Source organism: Dama dama, chromosome 33 (genome assembly GCF_033118175.1).
Source record: "Dama dama isolate Ldn47 chromosome 33, ASM3311817v1, whole genome shotgun sequence".
Taxonomy (NCBI): Eukaryota; Metazoa; Chordata; class Mammalia; order Artiodactyla; family Cervidae; genus Dama; species Dama dama.
The window spans coordinates 11,668,308-11,694,488 of NC_083713.1; the positions used below are offsets into that span (position 1 = coordinate 11,668,308).

The window sequence follows — 26,181 nt, forward strand, 5'->3', positions numbered from 1 at the left end:
CTGCCTTACATATTTTCTATATATTCATTTAGAATCGCATCAGAAAGCATTTTTTGCTTCTGCTGTCAATCATAATTCAGAAATCACACACACTAATGGTTGTGAGCCACTGGTGTAGGCTTCAAGCAAATATTTTCAACCTTCAAGAAAAAAGAAAGCTGATACGCTATATCAGGAGGGGAATAATGGGTCAAGGAAGTGAAATTTTGGAAACTGATTACAAAAAATTACGATCAGATAGAAATACAGTTTGTACTTTGAAAACAATGGGGAATTCTGGCAAGTGTATGTTTCAGTAATCATGTAACAAGTCTGGAGATCAAAGAAAGGTAAAATGTGACATAAAACTGTAAAAAGACTAGTATTTATAAAGAACCTGGGTTATGAATATTTCAAAAAATCCTAAGGAAGTTTATTTCTATATGTAAGGCAAGAAAGTAGGACAACTGAATTTACTGTTTGTCCTAAGTGGTAAAAGGTTATAATATCTTACATGTAGAAGATATTCAACAAATATCAACTTTAATCTTCTCAATCACAGAGAAAATACCTGCAAGTAATCATGGTTAAGAAGCACCTGGAACATTAAATATACGGCATTCATTCAATAGGATACATTTCAAATAGAACTTTTTAATTTCATACAAAATGCCATATAGTTCACATACCATTGTCTTAAACAGATAAGGATATTATTCTGACAAGATATTTCATAATATTCATCAAATTTTCAAAACATATTATGATGCCAAATAGGTTAGCACATTAGTTTGCTTATTTAAAGTATAGTTTAAAAGATAGAGATAATAACTTGCTCTACCTTTTGTCAATTTATCAACATAGCCATTTTAAAGGAAAACATTCATTGAGCATCTATTTTCCATCTGATGCAGGAGTTACATGGAAAGATAAAAAAGTATTTGTTTTTAAGAAGCCCACATACTGAAATTAAAGAAACAAATTATAGCGATAGCAATATTATTCCCTGCTATTTTGGCAGTATGATAAAATGAATAATAAATAAACTAAATTTCTTCCTGTCTAAGGCAATCCTGTTGAGATTAAATGTTCTTCCTCATTTAAAGCTATTAATGACTACAATGTGTGCTTGGAATTCACATATTACATTTTATAACAGGACCTCAGACCAGGCTATCATTAGTATTAGCTTATGCACATAGTCAAGATATGGGGTTTTCCTTAAGAATTCCAGATGATTAAAGAATTGTTAGAGAGCTTAACTTTGGAATATCCTGATTGTTCTTACTTGCTAAGAACTTTAGATTATATTAACAAGTTCAATCACTCACCTAGGCACACGTACACACAATTCTATCACATTTCATTAGATACAGTTTTCTGAATAATGAAAATCAAGAACCAGAGTTTTAAAGTATAAGAGATTTTTTTTTTTGAGGAGCCATACAAATTTCATTTCCTACAGTTTAAAATATTTATTTTCATCAGATCCATGACATTCCTGAAAAAATACTTTGCTTTACCATTACTCTTTTACATTATATGCATATTACTAAATTGTATTTGAGTTTAAAATTTCAAGTAAGTCAAGTGATTATAAGACAGGTAAACATATAACATAAGGATGACATTCTAAGGAAAGAAATTTGCATGCAAGATTGTGCACATGAATGTGAAATTTAGTTAGAGATGAAATCCTGAAGCATATTCTCATGACAGGAAGAATCTATTAGTGAAGTTAAGTATTTGCAGACCTTGTTCATTTCTAAATACTTTACTAATGCTGGAAACAAGATAATTCCTGACTTGCAAAGTAGAGCAAACCACCCTAAAACATTTGGCATACTTACACACTTTTCGCTGTCAAAAACATAGCACAAATGTTTATTTGACTCGGAATCTTTGCATATGAAAGTGAATATCCTCTTGTCAGTTTTATCATCTGCACAAAATGATATTCTGTGAAGCTGGCAATTGTGTTGAACTTCCTGTGAACACAGATGAAAATAAACATAGTTGAAGAGATTTCTCTTTTCTTTTTCTGGAATACCATCTGTGCTAATAACATACAACTTATGAAACATCATCTGTCAACTCTGGTTTTATAATAACATACACCTCAACTTAAATAAAAACGTAATGAGATAAACCTCCTGACTCAGGATTTAGCTAAGTCATTTCAATAGCACTTAGAAAAACACAAGGGGAAGGAGGATCAGAGGTTCATGGGTTTCCTGAGCTACAAGGGATCTTCAGATACCATTACTTTCAACTGTGCAGTTTTACTTGGGAGGACACTGAGGTCTAGATAGATTCATATATTTCCGAAAGGTTACAGAATTGGCAGAACCCTTTGAACCAGAATCTTTTCATTTTATTTTATTGCTACTAATATTACAGCTTAAAACATAACTTTATCTGTATATAATTTCATATGAAACATATTATACAGTACAGGTCTTCATGGTAAACTCAAATACTCTTGAACCTCTTCTGTCTAAGGAAAATCATCCTTGCAACTTCTGCAATGTTTTCCATTGGAGCAATGAATGAAGAAGATTTACACATTCAGCTTCCAAATTACTGAGTTAAGTTTGTTAATTAGTAGTAAGATAAATACTATATATGCAGTATATATATACTATGTGTGTGTATATATATGTATGGTGGTTTAGTTGCTAAGTCATGTCTGACTCTTGCGACCCAATGGATTGTAGCCTGTAGGTTCCTCTGTCCATGGGATTCTCCAGGCAAGGATACTGGAGTGGGTTGCCATTTCCTTCTCCAGGGGATATTCTCCATCCAGTAATCAAACCTGGGCTCCTGCATTGCAGGCAAATTCTTTACCGATTGAGCTAAAAAGGACTGTAACTCTAGCATCTGTCACTGGATCCTTCCAAGTTCAGAGATTGACATGTCTGCTTGCTGAGATTTGATCGATAACTCTGATTTACTTTACTGATCATCGGCTGAAAATGAGTACACAAAAATGAGCTATAAAAGCAAGTGTTAAGAGAAATTGTCTACAGCACTGCACTCTTTCCTTGCATACAAAACCAAAGGTAAGCCATCAAAGAGTTGTTTGCAAGCATGAAAATTAAAATGAGGCTCTATACTGTATGACTGTAATGTTTAGTCACTGCTAGATAGCCTGATTCAGCCATTTCAACAGCAAGGAGATACAAATGCTCAACTTACTAAGGCTATTGCTGCAGGCATATTTCCTGAGACTATCTTTCTCCTACACTTTGCCTGACTGGCCAGTCTCTTCCTCACTGACATATATATATATATATTTTTAACAGTATTAACACAGACCACTCTTTGAATAGCAAGACATTGTCAGGGGTTGTTACACACATCGATTGAAGATATCAGTGGCAAATGATGGAATAGTATGCTCTAAAGATCTATGACAATATTTTCATAATCTGTTTACAGGATAGATTTCCTAGGGCTTTCAAATTGAATTAACTGGTCAGTAAGCTTGCTTAGTTGCCCAGTAGTGTCTGACTCTGTGACCTCATGGATTGCAACCTGCCAGGCTCCTCTGTCCATGGGAATTCTCCAGGCAAAAATACTGGAGTCGGTTACCATGCCTTCCTCCAGGGGATCTTCCCAACCCAGGGACTGAACATAGGTCTCTTGCATTGTAGGCAGATTCTTTACCATTTGAGCCACCAGGGAAGCCTGGTCAATAAACATGCTACTGTATTAAAAGAAAGCATTGGTAATATATATTTGTAAAATAATTGGGGTTGAATGTTAATCAGGTTTTTGAAACTGACTTTCATGATCTTATCAAAATTACTAAACGATAATTCTGAGGCATTATGAATAAAGAACTATATTTATTTTCCAGGGCTCCCATAACAAAATACCATAGATTGAATAGAAATCTATTTTCTCACAGTTCTGGAGGCTTAAAGTCCAAGACCAAGGAATTGGCAGGTTTGGTTTCTGCTAAAGCCTCGCCTCTTGGCTTACAGATGGCTGTCTTCTTGCCATGTTCTCACATAGCTTTCCTCTGTATTCACGCACACCTGATGTCTCTTTCTCTTATTGTAAGGACACCAGTCTTATTGAATTAAGGTCTAATTCTGACCTCATTTAACTTTAATTATCTTAAAGGCTCTATCTCCAAATATGGTTGGATCTCCTTGCTGTCTAAGGGACTCTCAAGAGTCTTCTCTAACATCACAGCTCAAAAGCATCAATTCTTCGGTGCTCAGTTTTCTTTATAGTCCAACTCTCACATCCATACACGTCTACTGGAAAAAACAATAGCTCTGACTAGATGGATTTTTGCTGGGAAAGTAATGTCTCTGCTTTTTAAGATGCTGTCTAGGTTGGTAGTAGCTTTTCTTTCAAGGAGCAAGCATCTTTTTATTACAAGGCTGCAGTCACCATCTGTAGTGATTTTGGAGCCCCAAAAAATAAAGTCTGACACTGTTTACACTGTTTCCCTATCTATTTGTCATGAAGTGATGAGACCAGATGCCATGATTGTAGTTTTCTGAACACTGAGTTTTAAGCCAACTTTTCCACTCTCCTCTTTCACTTTCATCAAGAGGCTCTTTAGTTCTTCTTTGCTTTCTGACATAAGGGTGGTGTCATCTGCATATCTGAGGTTATTGATATTTCTCCTGGCAATCTTGATTCCAACTTGTGCTTCATCCATCCTTGCATTTCACATGATACTCTGTATATAATTTAAATAAGCAGGGTGACAATATACAGCCTTGATGTACTCCCTTCCCAATTTGGGACCAGTCTGATGTTCCACGTCCTGTTCTATCTGTTGCTTCTTGATCTGTATGCAGATTTCTCAGCAGGCAGGTCAGGTGGTCTGCTATTCCGATCTCTTTAAGAATATTCCATGGTTTGTTGTTATCCACACAGTCAAAGGCTTTGGCATAGTCAATAAAGCAGAAGTAGATTTTTTCTGGAACTCTCTTGCTTTTTTGATGATCCAATGGATGTTGGCAATTTGGTCTCTGACTCCTCTGCCTTTTCTAAATCCAGCTTGAACATCTGGAATTTCACAGTTCATGTATTGTTGAAGCCTGGCTTGGAGAATGTTAAGCATTATTTTGTTAGTGTGTGAGATGAGTGCGGTAGTTTGAACATTCTTTGGGATTGTCTTTCTCTGGGATTGGAATGAAAACTGACCTTTTCCAGTCCTGTGGCCTTTGCTGAGATTTCCAAATTTGCTGGCATATTGAGTGCAACACTTTCCCAGCATCATCTTTTAGGATTTGAAATAGCTCAGCTGAAATTCCATCACCTCCACTAGCTTTGTGTGCAGTGATGCTCCTAAGGCCCACTTCACATTCCAGGACATCTGGCTCTAGGTGAGTGATCACACCATCATGGTTATCTGGGTTATGAAGATCTTTTTTGTATAGTTCTTCTGTGTATTCTTGCCACCTCTTCTTAATATCTTCTGCTTCTGTTAGGTCCCACCATTTCTCTTCTCTATTGAGCCCATTTTTGCATGAAATGTTCTCTTGGTATCTCTCATTCTCTTGAAAAGACCTCTAGTATTTCCCATTCTATTGTTTTCCTCTATTTCTTTGCATTGATCACTGAGGAAGGCTTTCTTATCTCTCCTTGCTATTCTTTGGAACTCTGCATTCAAATGGGTATATCTTTCCTTTTCTCCTGTGCCTTGAGCTTATCTTCCTTTATCAGCTTTTTTTTTAAGGCCTCCTCAGACTTGGGAGTCCCTTGGACTGCAAGGAGATCCAACTAGTCCATCCTAAAGGAAAGCAGTCCTGAATATTTATTGGAAGGACTGATATTGAAGCTGAAACTCCAATACTTTGGTCACCTGATGTGAAGAACTGACTCATCTGAAAAGACCCTGATGGTGGGGAAGATTGAAGGAGGGAGGAGAAGGGGATGACAGATGATGAGATGGTTGGATGGCATCACCGACTAAATGGACATGAGTTTGAGTAAACTCCAGGAGTTGGTGATGGACAGGGAGGCCTGGCGTGCTGCAGTCCATGGGGTCGCAAAGAGTGGGACGTGACTGAACTGAACTGAAGAGACAACCATTTTGCCTTTTTGCATTTGTTTTTCTTGGGGACAGTCTTGATCATTGCCTCCTGTACAGTGTCACAAATCTCTGTCCATAGTTCTTCAGGCACTCTGCCTATTGGATCTAATCCCTTGAATCTATTTGTCACCTCCACTGTTTAACTGTAAGGGATTTGATTTAGGTCATACCTGAATGGTCTAGTGGTTTTTCCTACTTTGGAATCTGGAAGAGATAATATTTTCATTTTTTTTTTTTTTTTACATTGGATCTGTAGGGGAGATATACAAGAACCTCAAATTTACAGTGTTACCATGTGTTATGTGCTGAATTTTGTCCCCGTACCCAAATTTATATGTTGAAGGCTGACTTCCCCATACCTCAAAACAAAACTATATTGTGTTTCCAACTTAATTGGAAATAAGGCTTGAAAGAGCTGATTAAGCTAAAATAAGGTCATTAGAGTGGTTCCTCATCCAATCTGATTTGTGTCCTTATGTTGTTGTTATTCACTCCCTAAGTTGTGTCCCATTCTTTGTGGACCCATTAGTTATAGCACACTAGGGTAGCCTGTCTTTCAGTATCTCCCAGTATCTCAAACTCATGTCCATTGCATCAATGATGCTACTTAACCATCTCAACCTCTGTCACCCCCTTCTGCTCTTGCCATCAATCTTTCCCAGCATCAGGGTCTTTTCCAGTAAGTCAGCTCTTTGCATCAGATGGTCAAAGTATTGGAGTTTCAGCTTCAGCATCAATCCTTTCAATGAATATTCAGTGTTGATTTCCTTTAGGGTTAACTGATTTCATCTTGCTGTCCAAGGGACTCTGAAGAATCTTCTGTAGCACCACAATTTGAAAGCATTAATTCTTTGGTGCTCAGCCTTCTTTATGGTCCAGCTCTCACATCTTTACATGACTATTGGAAAAACCATAGCTTTGACTATGTAGACTTTTGTCAGCCAAGTGATGTCTGGCTTTTTAATATGCTGTCTAGATGTTTTTCCAAGGAGCAGGTGTCTTTTAATTTGGTGGCTGCAGCCACCCTCTGCAGTGGTTTTGGAGCCCAAGAAAATAAAATCTGTCACTGTTTCTACTTTTTCCCCATCTATTTGCCATTAATGATGGGACTAGATGCCACAATCTTAGTTTTTTGAATGTTAAGTTTTAAGCCAGCTTATAAGAGGAGGTGACCTTCTCAGAGGAAGAAATTAGACACACAGAGAGACACCAGGAGTGTATGTGCAGACCACCATGCAAAGAGACATCCAGAGGGCTGCCATTTGCTGGCCAAGGAGAGAAGCCTCAGAGGAAGCCAGGCCTGCTGCTCTCAGTTTACTCATGGACTTCCAGGCTCCAGAACTGTGAGAAACTAATTTCTATTTTTGGAGCCACCAGGTCTGTGGTATTTTATTATGGAAACCATAGTAAACTAATACACACTGATTATGTCTACAGGTAATAAGGGTCGGTCAGGACACTTTAATGAACATCATACAGCTTTTGTCTTCTTTCATACTCTGTGAACCGAACTTAAATGCATCTCTCTCAAAGCATATGAAGAAAAATTCCTAAATACAAGATCAATACCATTGAATACGCTCAATATAGATTGTTATATCCCAGACACAGGCTGAAGAACAAACCACTCAGAAAGCAAATCCAAACATTGTTTTTCCTCCTATAAATCCTATAGAGTTTTAAATTGTCATTAACTGAGAACTAGGTAGTTTCAGTGGGTGAGTGTGAGCATGCTCAGATGTGTCCAACTCTTTGCGACTCCATGGACTTTGGCACGGCTCGCTCCTCTGTTCATGGGATTTTACTGGCATGAATACTGGAGTAGGTTACCATTTTCTACTCCAGGCAATCTTCCTGACCCAGAGATCGAACCCACATCTGCACCTTCTGCATTGCAGGTGGATGCTTTACCGCTGAGCCACTGGGTAACATATTTTAAATATTTATTAACGTAGGAGTGTGATTGCAATTAATGAAAGAGTAGAATGCTTCTGATGCTCAAAAATAAACCTTACCTTTGTTTTAGGTTCTAGAATTTTCACTCCATAAATTGAGATTTGCAACTCAACTTTGGGAATTTTCTGGCCTTCAGATTTCTTGATATGTCTTGCAAACTACAAATGAAAATTTATTCACAAAATTAATTTTGTCTATGGAAAATGAACACAAACATATATTTAGAGTTTACATTCAATGCTGAAATTTCATTAAGTAAATTATTGCCTATTGCCCATTATATTTTTATAAACCCCACACAGCCTCCAAATAGTTAGAAATCACAGTGATCTACCATTACTATCGTTAAAATCAGGCTGATTCTCAATAACTTTAAAAAAATTTAATATACTTCTTTCATGATATTTCAAAAATCTATCAAACAGAAAATGAAAACTCTTTGTGTGAAAATAAGCAGAGATATCTTTTTCTGGGGATCTTTTGTTTTTTATGACTTTAGGAAACTTGCAGTCCAGAGCACTAGACCTTTGCATTTCCAGATACTTACATTGTTTGGTATACTGTCCTACCTAATGAAATCAATGAATGAAAAGAGACAGATTACAATATTCAAACTGAAATAATTATCCCGGCTAAAATACTCAGAACTAGACTCATTCTAGAGATATTCAAATGCACTGGTTTTATCTGGCAATGCTACTCTCCTGACTTTCCTTCTCTCCTCCCTCCCCTACCTCTACTTTTCTTCTCAAGAAACAGAAAAAAATTATTGAAAAAAATTGTTTTTACTAACCCCTCTTACAGGGCTTCAGAAAGTTATTTCCTTTTTAGCATATGGATCACCCTAACTTGATTCAAAATAGATTATCTGTAAGGCAACGTGGAGTTTTGGTCATCTTTTGTGTGTCATATTTATTTACATTGTGTATTTCTTTCTAATTTAGGACAGATGTAAATACATGTGGTATACTTCAGTCCCAGAACAAAGAGTGGTTAAAGGCCTCTTTCTCTTTTCACGGCTTTGTACTGCCATGGAGAATAATATAATTAATGCATATAAGGATGCCTTGAAGTGTCTGCCTTGATATCCAGGGCAGGGTGGGTGGGTGGAGGAGTTCCATTTGTTTTATTTCATTTTGGATGGTATAATTTTTAAGTTTGTTCTCTGTCCTATCCTATAAATACAGGCAGTTTTTTCCCTCAGTATTAAGCAGGCTTACATTCTTCACATAAATGTGACTAATTCATGCCAGGGATTTTTTTTTTTTTGTCTTTAAGAAACTTATTTTTCTTCAGTGCAGCCCTTTACAAATTATCCCAGCTCTCTCCCAAAGAAAGTGGATTAATTTGTTTCTTTTCCCTTCATAACCTTCTTCCTGTATTACTATAATCAAAACAGTTTGGGGGTTTTCACATATGGAGGCGGACAACATAAATCAGCTGCTTTCCATCCATGTGAATGCATCTGAACAAAGCCAGCCCCACTGCTGGCCATGGAGGCAGTCTAAGCTGGCTTCCTGGGTGCTGCTCTTTTCCAGAAACAGACAATGAGCAATAGCTCTTGAAGCCTTTTTCACATCAGGACACAACCGTTCCTCTGACCTCTTTTAGTTTCCAAATGCCCATCACAAAACAACCACGAATATTAAATTTATCTCTTATGTCTTTTCTGTCAGAAAGAAAAGAAGGGAAGAAAGAAGGCAGAAAACTGAACAAGGGGAAGAAGTAGGGGCTACAAGTAGAGAAAAGAAAGAGGGGAGCAAGGAGAGAGGGAGAGGGAAACAGAATGAGCCGGAAAAAGAAAAACAAACATAAAATATCTGATCTATGGCCTATGAAACCTTTGCCTTTGCTTCATATCAAGATGAAGTGAAAGAAGATTCAGAGATCATCCAATCTGATCGGCCCATTTCAAAGATGAGAAAATAAGTCTCAGGGAAGTTACTTTGGTCATAAAATAGGTCTGTAGCAATCAGCCTTAACTGTTTCACAGACCTTGAAAAACATTTAAGCTGAAGGATATATTTGTTCAATCTGTATTTTAAACAGTTTAATATTCTCATTCCTGCTTGTATTTTTTAAAGATAACCTTATCCTATATCTCCATGATCCCTCTAAGTCTTTTCCTACTTGCAGATCTCTGAATTGCTTTCTGAAATACTTGTAATTTATATTTTGAAGATATATTCATGCTTATATTGTATTCTTTTCTTGCCCTACCTACTACTTGAAGTCTAATGTTTAAAAGGCCTTTTTGAAATTTTTTTGCCCCCTCATCTTAGTTTTAGTGAATATATTTTTTGTAATCTAGTAGAGTGATCTACTAGTAAAACTTGAATATAATAATTGAATAAAAATGTTCACAGGAAGTAAAGCCTAAGAATTCTGGAGGCTATCTGGATACAACAAACAAAAAACCCAAGCTTTTATCATCACAAAATGATGAGGTATTACTAGAAGTACTGTATAAAGTACTGCATAAATACTACGTTAAATGTATACCACGGGCAAATGGAACAGCTGAAGAAAATTTAAAAAGAGCACTACTGAATTTCAGTATCATCCTCATAACAATTTCTATTCATTTCTCAAAGGACTTAAAAAAGTGAAATCTAACTATATTATTAATGTAATACACATTATTAAGCATTTAAAATTAATGAATTAATTCTAATCCTCTGTGGTTCTTAGAAATTGTTGATTTAATTAAAAGTTTTGATAATCTCACAGGAGAAATCAGTTATGTGTGTATGTTTTAAGAATTTTAAATAAGCTCTAATCTGTCATTAATTAAATAACTGGTTATAAAAACAAAAACCATTTGTAGAGGCTACACAGAAAGCATGAAGTCAAGTGGAGAAACTGGTGGGCCTAGTTTTAACAGAACTTTTTATTATTTTCCAAGCCCACATGCCTTCATGTAACTTTAAGCTAGCTCTGCTTGGGTGAGGGGGTCTGTCCTCTAAAACTGGGGTCCAGGAATGCTGCTCCCTGGTTATCTCCCAAAGAGTCCAAGAAGTTTTGGCCCTGCATACCAAAATTCATCCACATGTAAATATCACAAACAGATTGTTTATGAAACCTCTGACATTGTTTATGAGCCTGCTGACATCTGCAGTAGTTGTATTAAAAATAAATAAATCACTATTAAAAATAAAATTTCTAAAAGTAACTTGGATACTAAAAGGAAGAAGTTGAAAGGGTTTTATAATTATTACTTTTTGAAAATTTTGGCATTTTCTTAAATCATAGACTAAAACATGATTAAGAGATGGAAATTGTTGAACGTGATCAAGAAATAGAAAACATGTTGTTTTGTCATATGTAGAACTTTTGAAAGTAAACACATAAAAATTATGATATTGAAGAAAACTTTATAAATTGTAAATTCTCCACAAAACAACAGAAAAATAGTACCCAATAAAATAAAGTTTTAAAATTTTTCTTGAGAAATAATTAGGCATAAATAATCATAGCAGCATAAAAAATACATTACTGAAAATCATGGACGTTTTCTATCATCTTGTGTTAGCCTTAAATTTTGAATATTTCTTTAATGTCAGAAGCTAATAGATTCATATTTCAAACATCTGAAAAATTACAAGGTTTAAATAAAATGTTACCTTGTGGGGAAAATAAAATCAAATACTGAAATATAGTGGATAAGAAAGTACACAGAATACATATGTTTACGAAAAATAAGCAGTAAATTAAAATTAGATATGTGTACCCAAAACCCAGTTAATAAGCAAATTGTTCTTTTTCTTTTTTTTAGTAGAACCATAGCACCATCTTCTGGCTATCTTTACATGACGACAGAATTAAAGAGGAGCCAGTGTCTAAGTTCTTAAATGTAAATACTCATATACTTTGAGTTGTAGCATCTGACCTTTGACACAATAAACAAAAAAATTAAGATAGAAATGAATAAACAACATTTTTTATTATTTTAATTATTTCCTGAATCATTACCTTTATATATATTTCCCTGATCTACATTTTGCAATCAACAAACTAAAGATTGTTTATAAGATTAAGTATTCTGAAAGGTACTTGAAAGAGAAAAGCTATTAACTGAGTATACGTTTTTTAAACTACATTGCATGATTTTTATCTTACTGTAAATCACATTCCTTTATAAACAGAGTACATTTCCAAACATGAAACTACATAAGAACTAAATACAAAGTTTCACAAAACCACATAAATATTAGCTTTTTTTAGAAGACATTTCATCTCAAATATCTTTTTATATATTATCACTCACTAAATAATTGAATACTTTGGGGTTTGGATTTGGGTTCATTTCATAAAGGACCTCCTAGGTACAAAGAAACAGTAAGTGTAAATATCATTATTCTTTTATAAACACTCTGATTATAGTGAAGTTGGACTCATGTCCAAAGTGTGCAACATTTTGAACATTTAGATGGAATCTTATTCTAAGTATTGTCCATAAATTGTGAGACCTTTTAAATCCTGTTTTAGGGCTTAAAAGTTTTTTACCAAACAAGCACAAGTACATTTGTGTCTAGTGAAGGTCACAGTTGTGTCCAACTCTTTGCAACACTATGGGCTATACAGTCCATGGAATTCTCCAGGCCAGAATACTGGAGTGGGTAGCCTTTCCCTTCTCCAGGGTGATCTTGCCAACCCAGGGATCAAACCCAGGTCTCCCACATTGCAGGCAGATTCTTTATCAACTGAGTCACAAGGGAAGTCTAATTTTTTTTGTCTAATGAATTGTTAAAAGTAATGATTGGTTTGTCCCTTTTTTTTTCCAAATGGGAATGATATAACCTTGGAACCTTTTAGTATATTTCTTTAAAAACAGGAAAAATAGAAAATATTTTTAAAATACAGCAATTATTTAAAATAAATGGTTAAAAATTATCTACTTTTACTTCTTTACCCAGAAAACAAGCCAACTCACTTCAATTTTCTTCTCAATTTAAACACTCACTCAGTAAATTCCACCCGATATGACATTCTCAAAGCAAACTAATATATTTTATGTGGCTTTGTCTGGTGCAGAGGCCTACCCATCCTATAGAATAATTGGATAATCTCAAAACTAAATAAAGTTAGTGGAGGGTTGTTTCTCAAAAAAATTCTGAGAACAACCAGAGAGAATAACAATAAAGTGTGTTAACAAAATATTGTTATGTTAAATTTTCTTAATGTGATGATAAACGTGAGAATTCTGCTGAAGGAGTTTTTGAATCTTAATATCTTAGAGGAAACAATGTCTTTGGGGATGGAATGCAATTAGAAAAACATGCAAAGGATGCATGGCAATTATGTAAGATTTTCTCAGGAAATTTGCTGATTATGAGTATGTGGAGCTGCTTACTGTTCTTTTCTGCTTTTATTTTCACCAGTTCCCTGAGTCTGCTCATGGATACGGCCAGACCCTTGTGGGTTTGTCCATTAGTATGTCTTTAACATACAGTATCACTGCAAAATGCTGCTTTGGAATGAATTTTACTTCTACATTTTCAACTGGGGGGTTCGATATTCTAACTACAGGAAATTGTTGGCTTTGAGTTAGGGCATGAGTCCACATTGCCCAAGCAAAGTAAAGGCAAGCTACAGAATGGCAACACTTATGAAATATTGCTGTTACAATTTTTTGTTGTTGAGTATAAAAAATTACACCTTAAGAAACCATTTAGACTGTGCCACATTCAGAAAAATAATTGTGTCTACATAGTTATCATTAAATACGTTTCCTTGATCTAGTGGTATTCATTTAACAGCATATTTTTACTAAGACTTATCTGCCACAGAGCTATTGATGCTTTGAAATTCCATCAGTCTACTGATGACTGAAGGTAAGTTCAGTATATGAGACACTTACTTCGAGGGCTTGCTTACCTTGAGTTTCCTTACAGCGTCTCTCACAACTTCTGTTCCTTTGGGCTGCTCTACTTCTGTGCTGCCAAGAAACTGAAAATGGTCACTGTGAGACAGGCTTTACCACGTCATCTATCACGAAATCGTTTTAAAATGTATCATGGAATAATAGAATGATATGATAGTAATTCAAATCCAAATCCAACACAGAGGAGTTACTAATTTATATTACTTTACATTATATGAAAATGTTAACACATTACTTAGTCACATACAATTCTATTATTCTAAGACTTCTTAAAATTACACTTTTCCTAAATGATTTGCTTGCAGACTTTCAATGGAAAGAAAATCAAAGTTATTTTGTTGGGCCCAAAGGAATAAAGTTGATCTCAAATTTAAAATTTAAAACATGTGAACAATTAAAAAATTGTTAGCTGAAAATTTAAAGTATATACATTTTTTTCATGTTGTCAAAAATATATTTTAAAAATTTAATGTGGTTTAATGCAGTTTATAATGTAAATCAACATTTTTCTGTTTTCCAATTAGCATATAAAATTTAAAAACACACATTTTAAATACTCAATATACACTATTCATCAAAACCATAAAGTACATTAAAAAATTAAAAAAAAAAAAAATACATGCTCTAGAATATTAAAGGATCCCTAGAGGTTTTTAGTTAAAACCTAACCTATCCTCCCCAAAAGAACAAAGTTTTATAATAATTACCACATTGTAATAAAATATCTATCCTGGAGCAATACAATACCTCTTAAACAGGAGACCAATATCATGAAACATTAAAGAAAAATTAGAACTGACATGGGGATATTTTATTCTACAGAATATTTTTAAATAAATAGAAAATAATCATTACAGTCATTAGACATATATAATTTTCCAAAGACTTCTTCTCTTGTCACATACTACCAATCATAACACCAAAGTGAGATATGAATTCATCAGTTATTAAATACATAGACATAAGCATGGGTATGTATATGTGTATGTGTGGGTGCCAAGTCGCTCCAGTCATGTCCTACTCTCTGCAACTGCGTGAACTGTAGTCCGCCAGGCTCCTCTGTCCATGGGGATTCTCCAGGCAAGAATACTAGAGTGGGTTGCCATGCCCTTCTCCAGTATGTGTATATACTTTACATCAAATAATTAAGTAGAATCTTTTTCATGTGTTAACTCACAGAATGGAAGGGAACAAAACAGCAATATCAGAGTGAACTGGACATGGAACAACAGACTGGTTCCAAATAGGAAAAGGAGTACGTCAAGGCTGTATATTGTCACCCCGCTTATTTAACTTATATGCAGAGTACACTCATGAGAAACGCTGGGCCGGAAGAAGTACAGCTGGAATCAAGATTGCCAGGAGAAATATCAATAACCTCAGATATGCAGATGACACCACCCTTATGTCAGAAAACAAAGAAGAACTAAAGAACCTCTTGATGAAAGTGAAAGAGGAGAGTGAAAAAGTTGGCTTAAAGCTCAACATTCAGAAAACTAAGATCATGGCATCCAGTTCCATCACTTCATGGGAAATAGATGGGGAAACAGTGGAAAGAGTGGCTGACTTTATTTTTCTGGGCTCCAAAATCACTGCAGATGGTGACTGCAGCCATGAAATGGAAAGATGCTTACTCCTTGGAAGGAAAGTTATGACCAACCTAGATAGCATATTGAAAAGCAGAGACATTACTTTGTGAACAAAGGTCTCTCTAGTTATGGCTCTGGTTTTTCCATTGGTCATGTATGGATGTGAGAGTTGGACTATAAAGAAAGCTGAGCACCGGAGAATTGATGCTTTTGAACTGTGGTGTTGGAGAAGACTCTTGAGAGCCCCTTGGACAGTAAGGAGATCCAACCAGTCCATCCTAAAGGAAGTCAGTCCTGAATATTCATTGGAAGGACTGATGGTGAAGCTGAAACTCCAATACTTTGGCCACCTGATGCGAAGAGCTGACTTATTTGAAAAGAGTCTGATGCTGGGAAAGATTGAGGGCAGGAGGAGAAGGGGACGACAGAGGATGAGATGGCTGGATGACATCACTGACTCAATGGACATGGTTTTGGGTAAACTCCAGGAGTTGGTGATGGACAGGGAGGGCTGGTGTGCTGCGGTTCATGGGTTCACAAAGAGTCGGACACAACTGAGCCACTGAACTGACCGCGATTCCTTCTTTCATTCTTGAAAAAATAACAATAACTAAAGAAATTAGACTTTTGTTTTTTAAACTGGGCTCTATGTATTACCTTCATGAGAATTACCTAGGAAGCAGGTTAAAATATAACGATGCAGGTTCTTTGGCCTAATAAGGGTAGGCCTAGGGAATTATATTTCTAAAACCATCACAGGTGATTTCTTGTACTAAAAATCTAAGGAACAGACTTAAGAAATAATAACAGGTCAGGAGAATAGTGGAAGGTTGATAGAAAAGCTGAGATGAAAATACAGGAGACAACTGCTGATCCCCTTTCTGATGAGCTCATGGAAAGAAAGTGAAGCTCAGAAGCATTAAGATAAAAACGTTTCAATTTTCAGATTCTATAAGATACAACAGTTTCTTTTTCTAATATGTTTAAACTATGTCAAAAAACTGCTACTAGGTCTAGATGTAATATCATTAAGCACTACATTTGCCCCAAAATGATCTCAAGTTGGTTGACCAGACCTGCAAAAAAGACCAAAACAAGTGAAGAAATTCTCAGTTAAAAAGGAATTGAAAAGTTGCCACTAAGATATGGAAGACAACCAAATTGATTCCTGACACCAATGGACCCATCACATTTTCTTCTGTTTCAGGTCAGTATACTCAACTTTGTCTGTATGATATAATTACATGGAAGCTTTAAACAGACCAGTGCCTGAGACTCTGATTTAATTAGCTGGGGGCGGAGTTAGGGCATCTGTGTATGTTAAAGCTCCCCAGGTGATTTTAATGTGCCACCAGATTTGAAAAGCACTGTTTTAGATCATCCAGAAAGGATAAAGGGTCTAAGTGACAGGAGGGGAACTAACACAATAGAAGCTGTTTAGTTCTGAGAAATCTAAGGTGTAAACTGTTCTCAACATCTCTGTATTTATCATATCACTGAGAGATTCCCCACCGTTAGCAGAACTGGGAGGTGAAAGCAAACTCTTTATAGATAAGTGATTATTGAACTACAAGAAGTGTCTGATGTGTCGCTAACAGACTGTAAGAGTTACTGGAAATATTTATGGAAAAATATTCCTTACCTTGGCAGCAATGTCATGAGTCATAAGGGTTGTTATGTAAATAGGTCCATATGGGAAAATGATGGAAGAACTCCAAGTGCTTTCTAAATGAATCAACCTCTTGTGGTACTCCAGGAACCTTTTAATATGTTTCCTTCACATTGGCTTTAATTAAGTCGTCTGAGTAATGAAACAGGGAGAGACCTTCAAAGGCTGTGAGAACTAAACTTAAAAGACATCTGATATGGAGCTTGCCACTTCACCCTTTTCTTCTGTGTAATGTTGGATGCACTGAATGGGAACAATTTTAAAACTGAAAAGCAGATTATTCCTCATAATAGTTTATTTTAAGTTAAAAAAGTCATAATGCTTCCTCTAATTAAGGTTTGTATTTGTATGCATTCCATGTCTATATAAAATATTTACAAGACTCTTGAATGTGATGCAACATGCTGGAATAAACTCTAGGCTTAGAGTTTGAAAATGTTTGAAAAGTCACGATTCTTGAAAAATAAGAATAATTTTGTTCTTCTTTCCTTACAAAACTGCTCTGAAGACCAATTGCAATAAGCGATGAGGGAGAAAAAAACAAAAAACCTTGTAAACTGCAAAATGCATTATAATTATGAGGGATGGCCACTTCTTAATTTACTGATTCTTTGGAGATGAAACTAGAATTTAGTGGATATTGGTGCTGCTCAGCTTTGCTTGGATCCTCTTTATCAGCACTGGGATCCATCCTCCAGCTTCCCCATGCTTTGCTGGTGAGGGCTCACAGCAAGAGTTTCGGAGAATTCCCTTCGGTCAATGAGGTTACTTTGCCAGTACTGAGACCTATAAACTCCTGGGAGTTTTCTGCTATCACAGCAATTCTTTAACCAATGACTGGTGCAGAAGTGCAGAGGGCTGGCCCCTTTGCTGGGAAGTGGGGCAAACTCTAAGGTGTAACATCATGATGCAGAGCTTTCCTCAGAATCAGGCTGCAGCTGAGGAGTAACTTGATTTCTTCCCCTCATCTGTCTGCCTTCCCATGTCCTTACGGACTGTTCCTGGGAACACTTCCTTAACGATCTACTTCCTGCCAAATCTTAACCTCAGGTGCTAATTCTGGGAGGAATTGCCTTAACACGCTGTTAAGGGCTTAAATGCTTACATTCAGGAACACAGAGTCTGGCACACTAACCCACCAACAACAGAAATACTCTGGTCATAGTGCTGTCAAAAGGCTTGGACATAACACAGGTTAGAGGAAGGACTTTAGTTTCTGTGTTTTCCCACTCTACCTGGTGTCTGAAGGGTGAAGGAAAAGAAGGACCGGAATGAAGCCATGGCCAAGGGGTTAATTCATCCCATCTCAATCGAGCTGTTAGCTAGCAGGAGAAACAAGGCCAGGGGAGCTGTGGATTGCAAGATTACACCACTGAAATGAGTGAAAACTCACAGACAAACACAGTACATCAGGCCCATCATCAATACACTAGAGACAGAGAAAAGACCATAAAAGACCCAGAGAGAAACAGAAATCCCACAAAGGCCAGGAAATACAACATCAGACTTCACATCAGCAATAATGGAAGAAAAATAACTTCAAATTCTAAGGAACCAAAAAAAAAAAAAAAAAAGAAAGAAAGATTTAGGGCAAGATTACAGATTACCAGGAGGGGGAAAAATATGTACTAAGATGGACTAAAAATTTAAATTCCCGTGTCCCACTTCTCCATAGGAGAAGAGGAAAGTATGTAAAATACAGCAAAGGAAGAAATGCAACCCAGGAATCAAGGGAGGATGACAGTCACTACAGATATGACAAGTTGAGGCACAAGAGTTAAGCTGGTTATCCAGAAACAAAGAAGAAAACAACGAGCTGAAGTTAGTTGTCTCTGTGAATGATTCTTGGGGAAACAGCTGGGTAACATTCTGTTGTTTCATTACAAACCTTGGGGAAATATTTAAAATGGAAATAGATAACGTTGATAAATGCTTCCCTGGTGGCTCACTGGTAAACAGTCTGCCTGCCAATGCAGGAGACACAAGTTTGTTCCCTGGGTCAGGAAGATCCCTTGGAGAAGGAAACGGCAACCCATTCTAGTATTCTTGCCTGGGAAATCCCACGGACAGTGGGCTACAGTCCATGGGGTTGCAAGAGTCGGACATGACTTAATGACTAAACAACAACAAACTTTGATAAAATAAAAATTGAATTAAGCCCCCAAATGATAACAAGTTAACGTTACACATACTCATTTATTCCTTAAAAAAAAAAAAAAAAAAGTATTTACTATGAGTCAAGCATTTGCTAATTGTTGGATATATAAATGGTGAAAAGTGCCCCTGTTTGACCTCTGGGACACTGTGAAACGCCCCAACATTCGAATCATAGGAGTTCCAGAAGAAGAAGACAAAAAGAAAGGCCATGAGAAAATACTCGAGGAGATAATAGCTGAAAACTTCCCTAAAATGGGGAAGGAAATAGCCACCCAAGTCCAAGAAACCCAGAGAGTCCCAAACAGGATAAACCCAAGGCGAAACACCCCAAGACACATATTAATCAAATTAACAAAGACCAAACACAAAGAACAAATACTAAAAGCAGCAAGGGAAAAACAACAAATAACACACAAAGGGATTCCCATAAGGATAACAGCTGATCTATCAATAGAAACCCTCCAGGCCAGAAGGGGATGGCAGGACGTACTGAAAGTAATGAAAGAGAATAACCTACAACCTAGATTACTGTATCCAGCAAGGATCTCATTCAGATATGAAGGAGAATTCAAAAGCTTTACAGATAAGCAAAAGCTGAGAGAATTCAGCACCACCAAACCAGCTCTTCAACAAATGCTAAAGAATCTTCTCTAGACAGGAAATGCAGAAAGGCTGTATAAACGTGAACCCAAAACAACAAAGTAAATGGCAACGGGACCACACCTATCAATAATTACCCTAAATGTAAATGGGTTGAATGCCCCAACCAAAAGACAAAGATTGGCTGAATGGATACAAAAACAAGACCCCTATATATGCTGTCTACAAGAGACCCACCTCAAAACAAGAGACACATACAGACTAAAAGTGAAGGGCTGGAAAAAAATATTTCATGCAAACGGAGACCAAAAGAAAGCAGGAGTCGCAATACTCATATCAGATAAAATAGACTTTCAAATAAAGGATGTGAAAAGAGACAAAGAAGGACACTACATAATGATCAAAGGATCAATCCAAGAAGAAGATATAACAATTATAAATATATATGCACCCAACATAGGAGCACCGCAGTATGTACAGCAAACACTAACGAGTATGAAAGAGGAAATTAATAGTAACACAATAATAGTGGGAGACTTTAATACCCCACTCACACCTATGGATAGATCAACTAAACAGAAAATTAACAAGGAAACACAAACCTTAAATGACACAATGGACCAGCTAGACCTAATTGATATATATAGGACATTTCACCCCAAAACAATCAACTTCACCTTTTTCTCAAGTGCACACGGAACCTTCTCCAGAATAGATCACATCCTGGGCCATAAATCTGGTCTTGGAAAATTCAAAAAAATTGAAATCATTCCAGTCATCTTTTCTGACCACAGTGCAGTAAGATTAGATCTCAATTACAGGAAGAAAAATTGTTAAAACTTCAAACATATGGAGGCTAAATAACACGCTTCTGAATAACCAACAAATCATAGAAGAAATCAAAAAAGAAATCAAAATATGTATAGAAATGAACAAAAATGAAAACACAACAACCCAAAACCTATGGGACACTGTAAAAGCAGTGCTAAGGGGAAGGTTCATAGCATTACAGGCTTACATCAAGAACCAAGAAAAAAACCAAATAAATAACCTAACTCTACACCTAAAGCAATTAGAGAAGGAAGAAATGAAGAACCCCAGGGTTAGCAGAAGGAAAGAAATCTTAAAAATCAGGGCAGAAATAAATGCAAAAGAAACTAAAGAGACCATAGCAAAAATCAACAAAGCAAAGCTGGTTTTTTGAAAAAAATAAACAAAATTGACAAACCATTAGCAAGACTCATTAAGAAACAAAGAGAGAAGAACCAAATTAACAAAATTAGAAATGAAAATGGAGAGATCACAACAGACAACACTGAAATACAAAGGATCATAAGAGACTACTACCAGCAGCTCTATGCCAATAAAATGGACAACTTGGATGAAATGGACAAATTCTTAGAAAAGTATAACTTTCCAAAACTGAACCAGGAAGAAATAGAAGATCTTAACAGACCCATCACAAGCAAGGAAATCGAAACTGTCATCAAAAATCTTCCAGCAAACAAAAGCCCAGGACCAGATGGCTTCACAGCTGAATTCTACCAAAAATTTAGAGAAGAGCTAACACCTATCTTACTCAAACTCTTCCAGAAAATTGCAGATGAAGGTAAGCTTCCAAACTCATTCTATGAGGCCACCATCACCCTAAATCCAAAACCAGACAAAGACGCCACAAAAAAAGAAAACTACAGGCCAATATCACTGATGAACATAGATGCAAAAATCCTTAACAAAATTCTAGCAAACAGAATCCAACAACATATTAAAAAAATCATACACCATGACCAAGTGGGCTTTATCCCAGGAATGCAAGGATTCTTTAATATCCACAAATCAATCAATGCAATACACCACATTAACAAATTGAAAGATAAAAACCATATGATTATCTCAATAGATGCAGAGAAAGCCTTTGACAAAATTCAACACTCATTTATGATTAAAACTCTCCAAAAAGCAGGAATAGAAGGAACATACCTCAACATAATAAAAGCTATATATGACAAACCCACAGCAAGCATCACCCTCAATGGTGAAAAGTTGAAAGCATTTCCCCTGAAATCAGGAACAAGACAAGGGTGCCCACTCTCACCACTACTATTCAACATAGTTTTTTGGAAGTGTTGGCCACAGCAATCAGAGCAGAAAAAGAAATAAAGGCAATCCAGATAGGAAAAGAAGAAGTGAAACTCTCACTGTTTGCAGATGACATGATCCTCTACATAGAAAACCCTAAAGACTCTACCAGAAAATTACTAGAGCTAATCAATGAACATAGTAAAGTTGCAGGATATAAAATTAACACACAGAAATCCCTTGCATTCCTATATACTAACAATGAAAAAACAGAAAGAGAAATTAAGGAAACAATACCATTCACCATTGCAACAAAAAGAATAAAATACTTAGGAGTATATCTACCTAAAGAAACAAAAGACCTATACATAGAAAACTATAAAACACTGATGAAAGAAATCAAAGAGGACACAAACAGATGGAGAAACATACCGTGTTCATGGATTGGAAGAATCAATATTGTCAAAATGGCTATTCTACCCAAAGCAGTCTATAGATTCAATGCAATCCCTATCAAGCTACCAACGGTATTTTTCACAGAACTAGACCAAAGAATTTCACAATTTGTATGGAAATACAAAAAACCTCGAATAGCCAAAGTAATCTTGAGAAAGAAGAATGGAACTGGAGGAATCAACCTGCCTGACTTCAGACTCTACTACAAAGCCACAGTCATCAAGACAGTATGGTACTGGCACAAAGACAGAAATATAGATCAATGGAACAGAATAGAAAGCCCAGAGATAAATCCACGAACCTATGGACACCTTATCTTTGACAAAGGAGGCAAGGATATACAATGGGAAAAAGACAACCTCTTTAACAAGTGGTGCTGGGAAAACTGGTCAACCACTTGTAAAAGAATGAAACTAGAACACTTTCTAACACCATACACAAAAATAAACTCAAAATGGATTAAAGATCTAAATGTAAGACCAGAAACTATAAAACTCCTAGAGGAGAATATAGGCAAAACACTCTCCGACATAAATCACAGCAAGATCCTCTATGACCCACCTCCCAGAATATTGGAAATAAAAGCAAAACTAAACAAATGGGACCTAATGAAACTTAAAAGCTTTTGCACTACAAAGGAAACTATAAGTATGGTGAAAAGACAGCCCTCAGATTGGGAGAAAATAATAGCAAATGAAGAAACAGACAAAGGATTAATCTCAAAAATATACAAGCAACTCCTGCAGCTCAATTCCAGAAAAATAAATGACCCAATCAAAAAATGGGCCAAAGAACTAAACAGACGTTTCTCCAAAGAAGACATACAGATGGCTAGCAAACACATGAAAAGATGCTCAACATCACTCATTATTAGAGAAATGCAAATCAAAACCACAATGAGGTACCATTACACGCCAGTCACAATGGCTGCTATCCAAAAGTCTACAAGCAATAAATGCTGGAGAGGGTGTGGAGAAAAGGGAACCCTCTTACACTGTTGGTGGGAATGCAAACTAGTACAGCCGCTATGGAGAACAGTGTGGAGTTTTCTTAAAAAACTGGAAATAGAACTGCCATATGACCCAGCAATCCCACTTCTGGGCATACACACTGAGGAAACCAGATCTGAAAGAGACACATGCACCCCAATGTTCATGGCAGCACTGTTTATAATAGCCAGGACATGGAAGCAACCTGGATGCCCATCAGCAGATGAATGGATAAGGAAGCTGTGGTACATATACACCATGGAATATTACTCAGCCATTAAAAAGAATTCATTTGAACCAGTCCTAATGAGATGGATGAAGCTGGAGCCCCTTATACAGAGTGAAGTAAGCCAGAAAGATAAAGAACATTACAGCATACTAACACATATATATGGAATTTAGAAAGATGGTAACGATAACCCTATATGCAAAACAGAAAAAGAGACACAGAAATACAGAACAGACTTTTGAACTCTGTGGGAATATGTGAGGGTGGGATATTTCAAAAGAACAGCATGTATACTATCTATGGTGAAACAGATCACCAGCCCAGGTGGGATGCATGAGACAAGTGCTCGGGCCTGGTGCACTGGGAAAACCCAGAGGAATCGGGTGGAGAGGGAGGTGGGAGGGGGGATCGGGATGGGGAATACGTGTAAATCTATGGCTGATTCATATCAATGTATGACAAAACCCACTGAAATGTTGTGAAATAATTAGCCTCCAACTAATAAAAATAAATAAATAAATAAAAACAAAAACAAAAACAAACAACAACAAAAAAAGTGCCCCTGTTTGAGGGTAACTTACTTCCCAGTGAGCATACATGTGTGTGTGTGTATGCAGGTATGTATATATGAATGCATCTATATATTTCTATATTTATATCTAGATCACAAACAGATTTCTAATACATCTTAGATTGTATAAGATCAGGAAAGTTCCCTCTATAAAAGGTGACAATTTAACAGAGACATAAATCAAAGGAAGAAATGAAACATACACTCAAACACATTGAATTTAAGCTCCTCTGAGGTGTCAGCTAAAGAAGCAGACTCAACAGCTGAGAGTCCAAAGTGGAGCTTGGGGAAGGAGTATTCTGGTAAAAGGTATGGATTAAGGAGACCGTGGAACTGAGGTTTCAATGGAAGGTCAGAGGAGTGCCAGAACCATGGCTTCCGCAGGTAGCCGCCGTGTTGCGGAGGGAGATGAGAGAGAAGAATGTTGCCAACGGAAATAAATGTTGGGGGCAACAGCAAGGAGAATCAAGAAAGTTGTGTGTGCTTAGGTGCTCAGTCGTGTCTGACTCTTTGTGACCCCATGGACCGTAGCCTGCCAGACTCCTCTGTCCATGGGATTCTCCAGGCAAGAATACTGTAGTGGGTTGCCATGCCCTCCTCCAGGGGATCTTCCCAACCCAGGGATCAAACCCAGGCCTCTTACATTGTAGGCAGATTCTTTACTGATCAAGAAAGTTAGATCCTTAATATTAATAATTAAGGTTGTCAGATCAGCAAGTAAAATTATAGGATGCTGCTGTTGCTGGGAATGTAAAATGTTACAGCCACTCTGAAATACAGTTTGGTAGTTTCTCTGAAGACTAACATGAACTTATCATAAGACAAAGCAACTGCACTTTTTGGTATTTATACCAAAGAGATGACAATTTATATTCTTGTAAATATTTTTGAAATGATATTCACAGTGGACTTATTTGTAAAAGTCAAATGTCAGAAACAACCCAAATATCCTTCAGTGGGTGAATGGTTAAACTAAACTATGGTACATCCATACCATGGAACATTATTCAGCAATAAAAATAGATGGGACTATTGTTACACACACAACCTGAATGACTGTTAAGGAAATTATGCCGAATAAAAGAAGTCATTCTCAAAAATTCTCTTTTTTGTTAGAAATTTACCCAAGTAAAAAATACAGATTTTTTTTTTATAATCTTTCAGAAAATGGAACATTGGTATGGTGAACATGTTCAACTCAGTAAAAGTCATTGCTTTTATATTTTAGCAACTTTATGTCTTAGCTCCTCCATGTGGCAGCAAAAAAATAACACTGATGAGAAGAGAGTATAATATCAGACTGTTTTGCTTTATACATGTAGATTCTGAGTGCTATTTTTCAGCGTGGCAAAAGAGCAAAAGAAAGAGTTATTTGTTCCGTGGCCATGATAATGGTGGGTGCAGAATATTTTAAGTACTCAAGATTTTATCAATTCTTTTTCTTCATAGTCTCAAAGAGACAACATTCTTTTCAGCACACGTTGCTCTTTTTTTAGAAAGATCAGGCATTAGACCTTACCTAAATCCAAGTGTAAATCCCATACACAAGTATGTGCCTGTGTTTTGAAAATCTGCAACAAAATTTTTCTTTTTACTTATGAATATTTTATTTTAATAGTAATGTATGTTCTCTATAGGAAATTTAGAAACTATAGAAAAATGTAACAATGAAAATAAGCATCAACTTCTTTCTTATAATCGAGGTAATTATCATTGAAATGTAATATGCTTTAAATTCATTACAATAAAAGTAGTCTGCCAATCAATCAGCCAGTGACAGTATTAGGCAATTTTACAAAAAAAAAAAAAAACAAACTCCTCTTAAATTACTGTATATTACTGATTCCCTTTTGGGCATTATTGTGTGAGTGCATCTGTGTGTTTGCATTTACATTTTGGCTACTAGTTATTAAAAGGCTACTAGCTATTAAATTAATCCTAAATAATATGCACAGAGAG

General features: G+C 36.2%; 1 protein-coding gene across 2 annotated transcripts in view; it reads right to left on the reverse strand.

The window, feature by feature from the left end:
• The window catches only part of GULP1 (GULP PTB domain containing engulfment adaptor 1), a 310,878-nt gene that overhangs the window by 50,968 nt on the left and 233,729 nt on the right, over positions 1–26,181 (reverse strand). For both annotated transcript variants that reach the window (XM_061135150.1, XM_061135151.1), the window contains exons 5-7: positions 13,877–13,948; positions 8,059–8,157; positions 1,830–1,967 (exon numbers count right to left, since the gene is read on the reverse strand). In XM_061135150.1, coding sequence (XP_060991133.1) covers positions 1,830–1,967; positions 8,059–8,157; positions 13,877–13,948 — 309 coding nt within the window. The remainder of the gene's footprint in view (positions 1–1,829; positions 1,968–8,058; positions 8,158–13,876; positions 13,949–26,181) is intronic.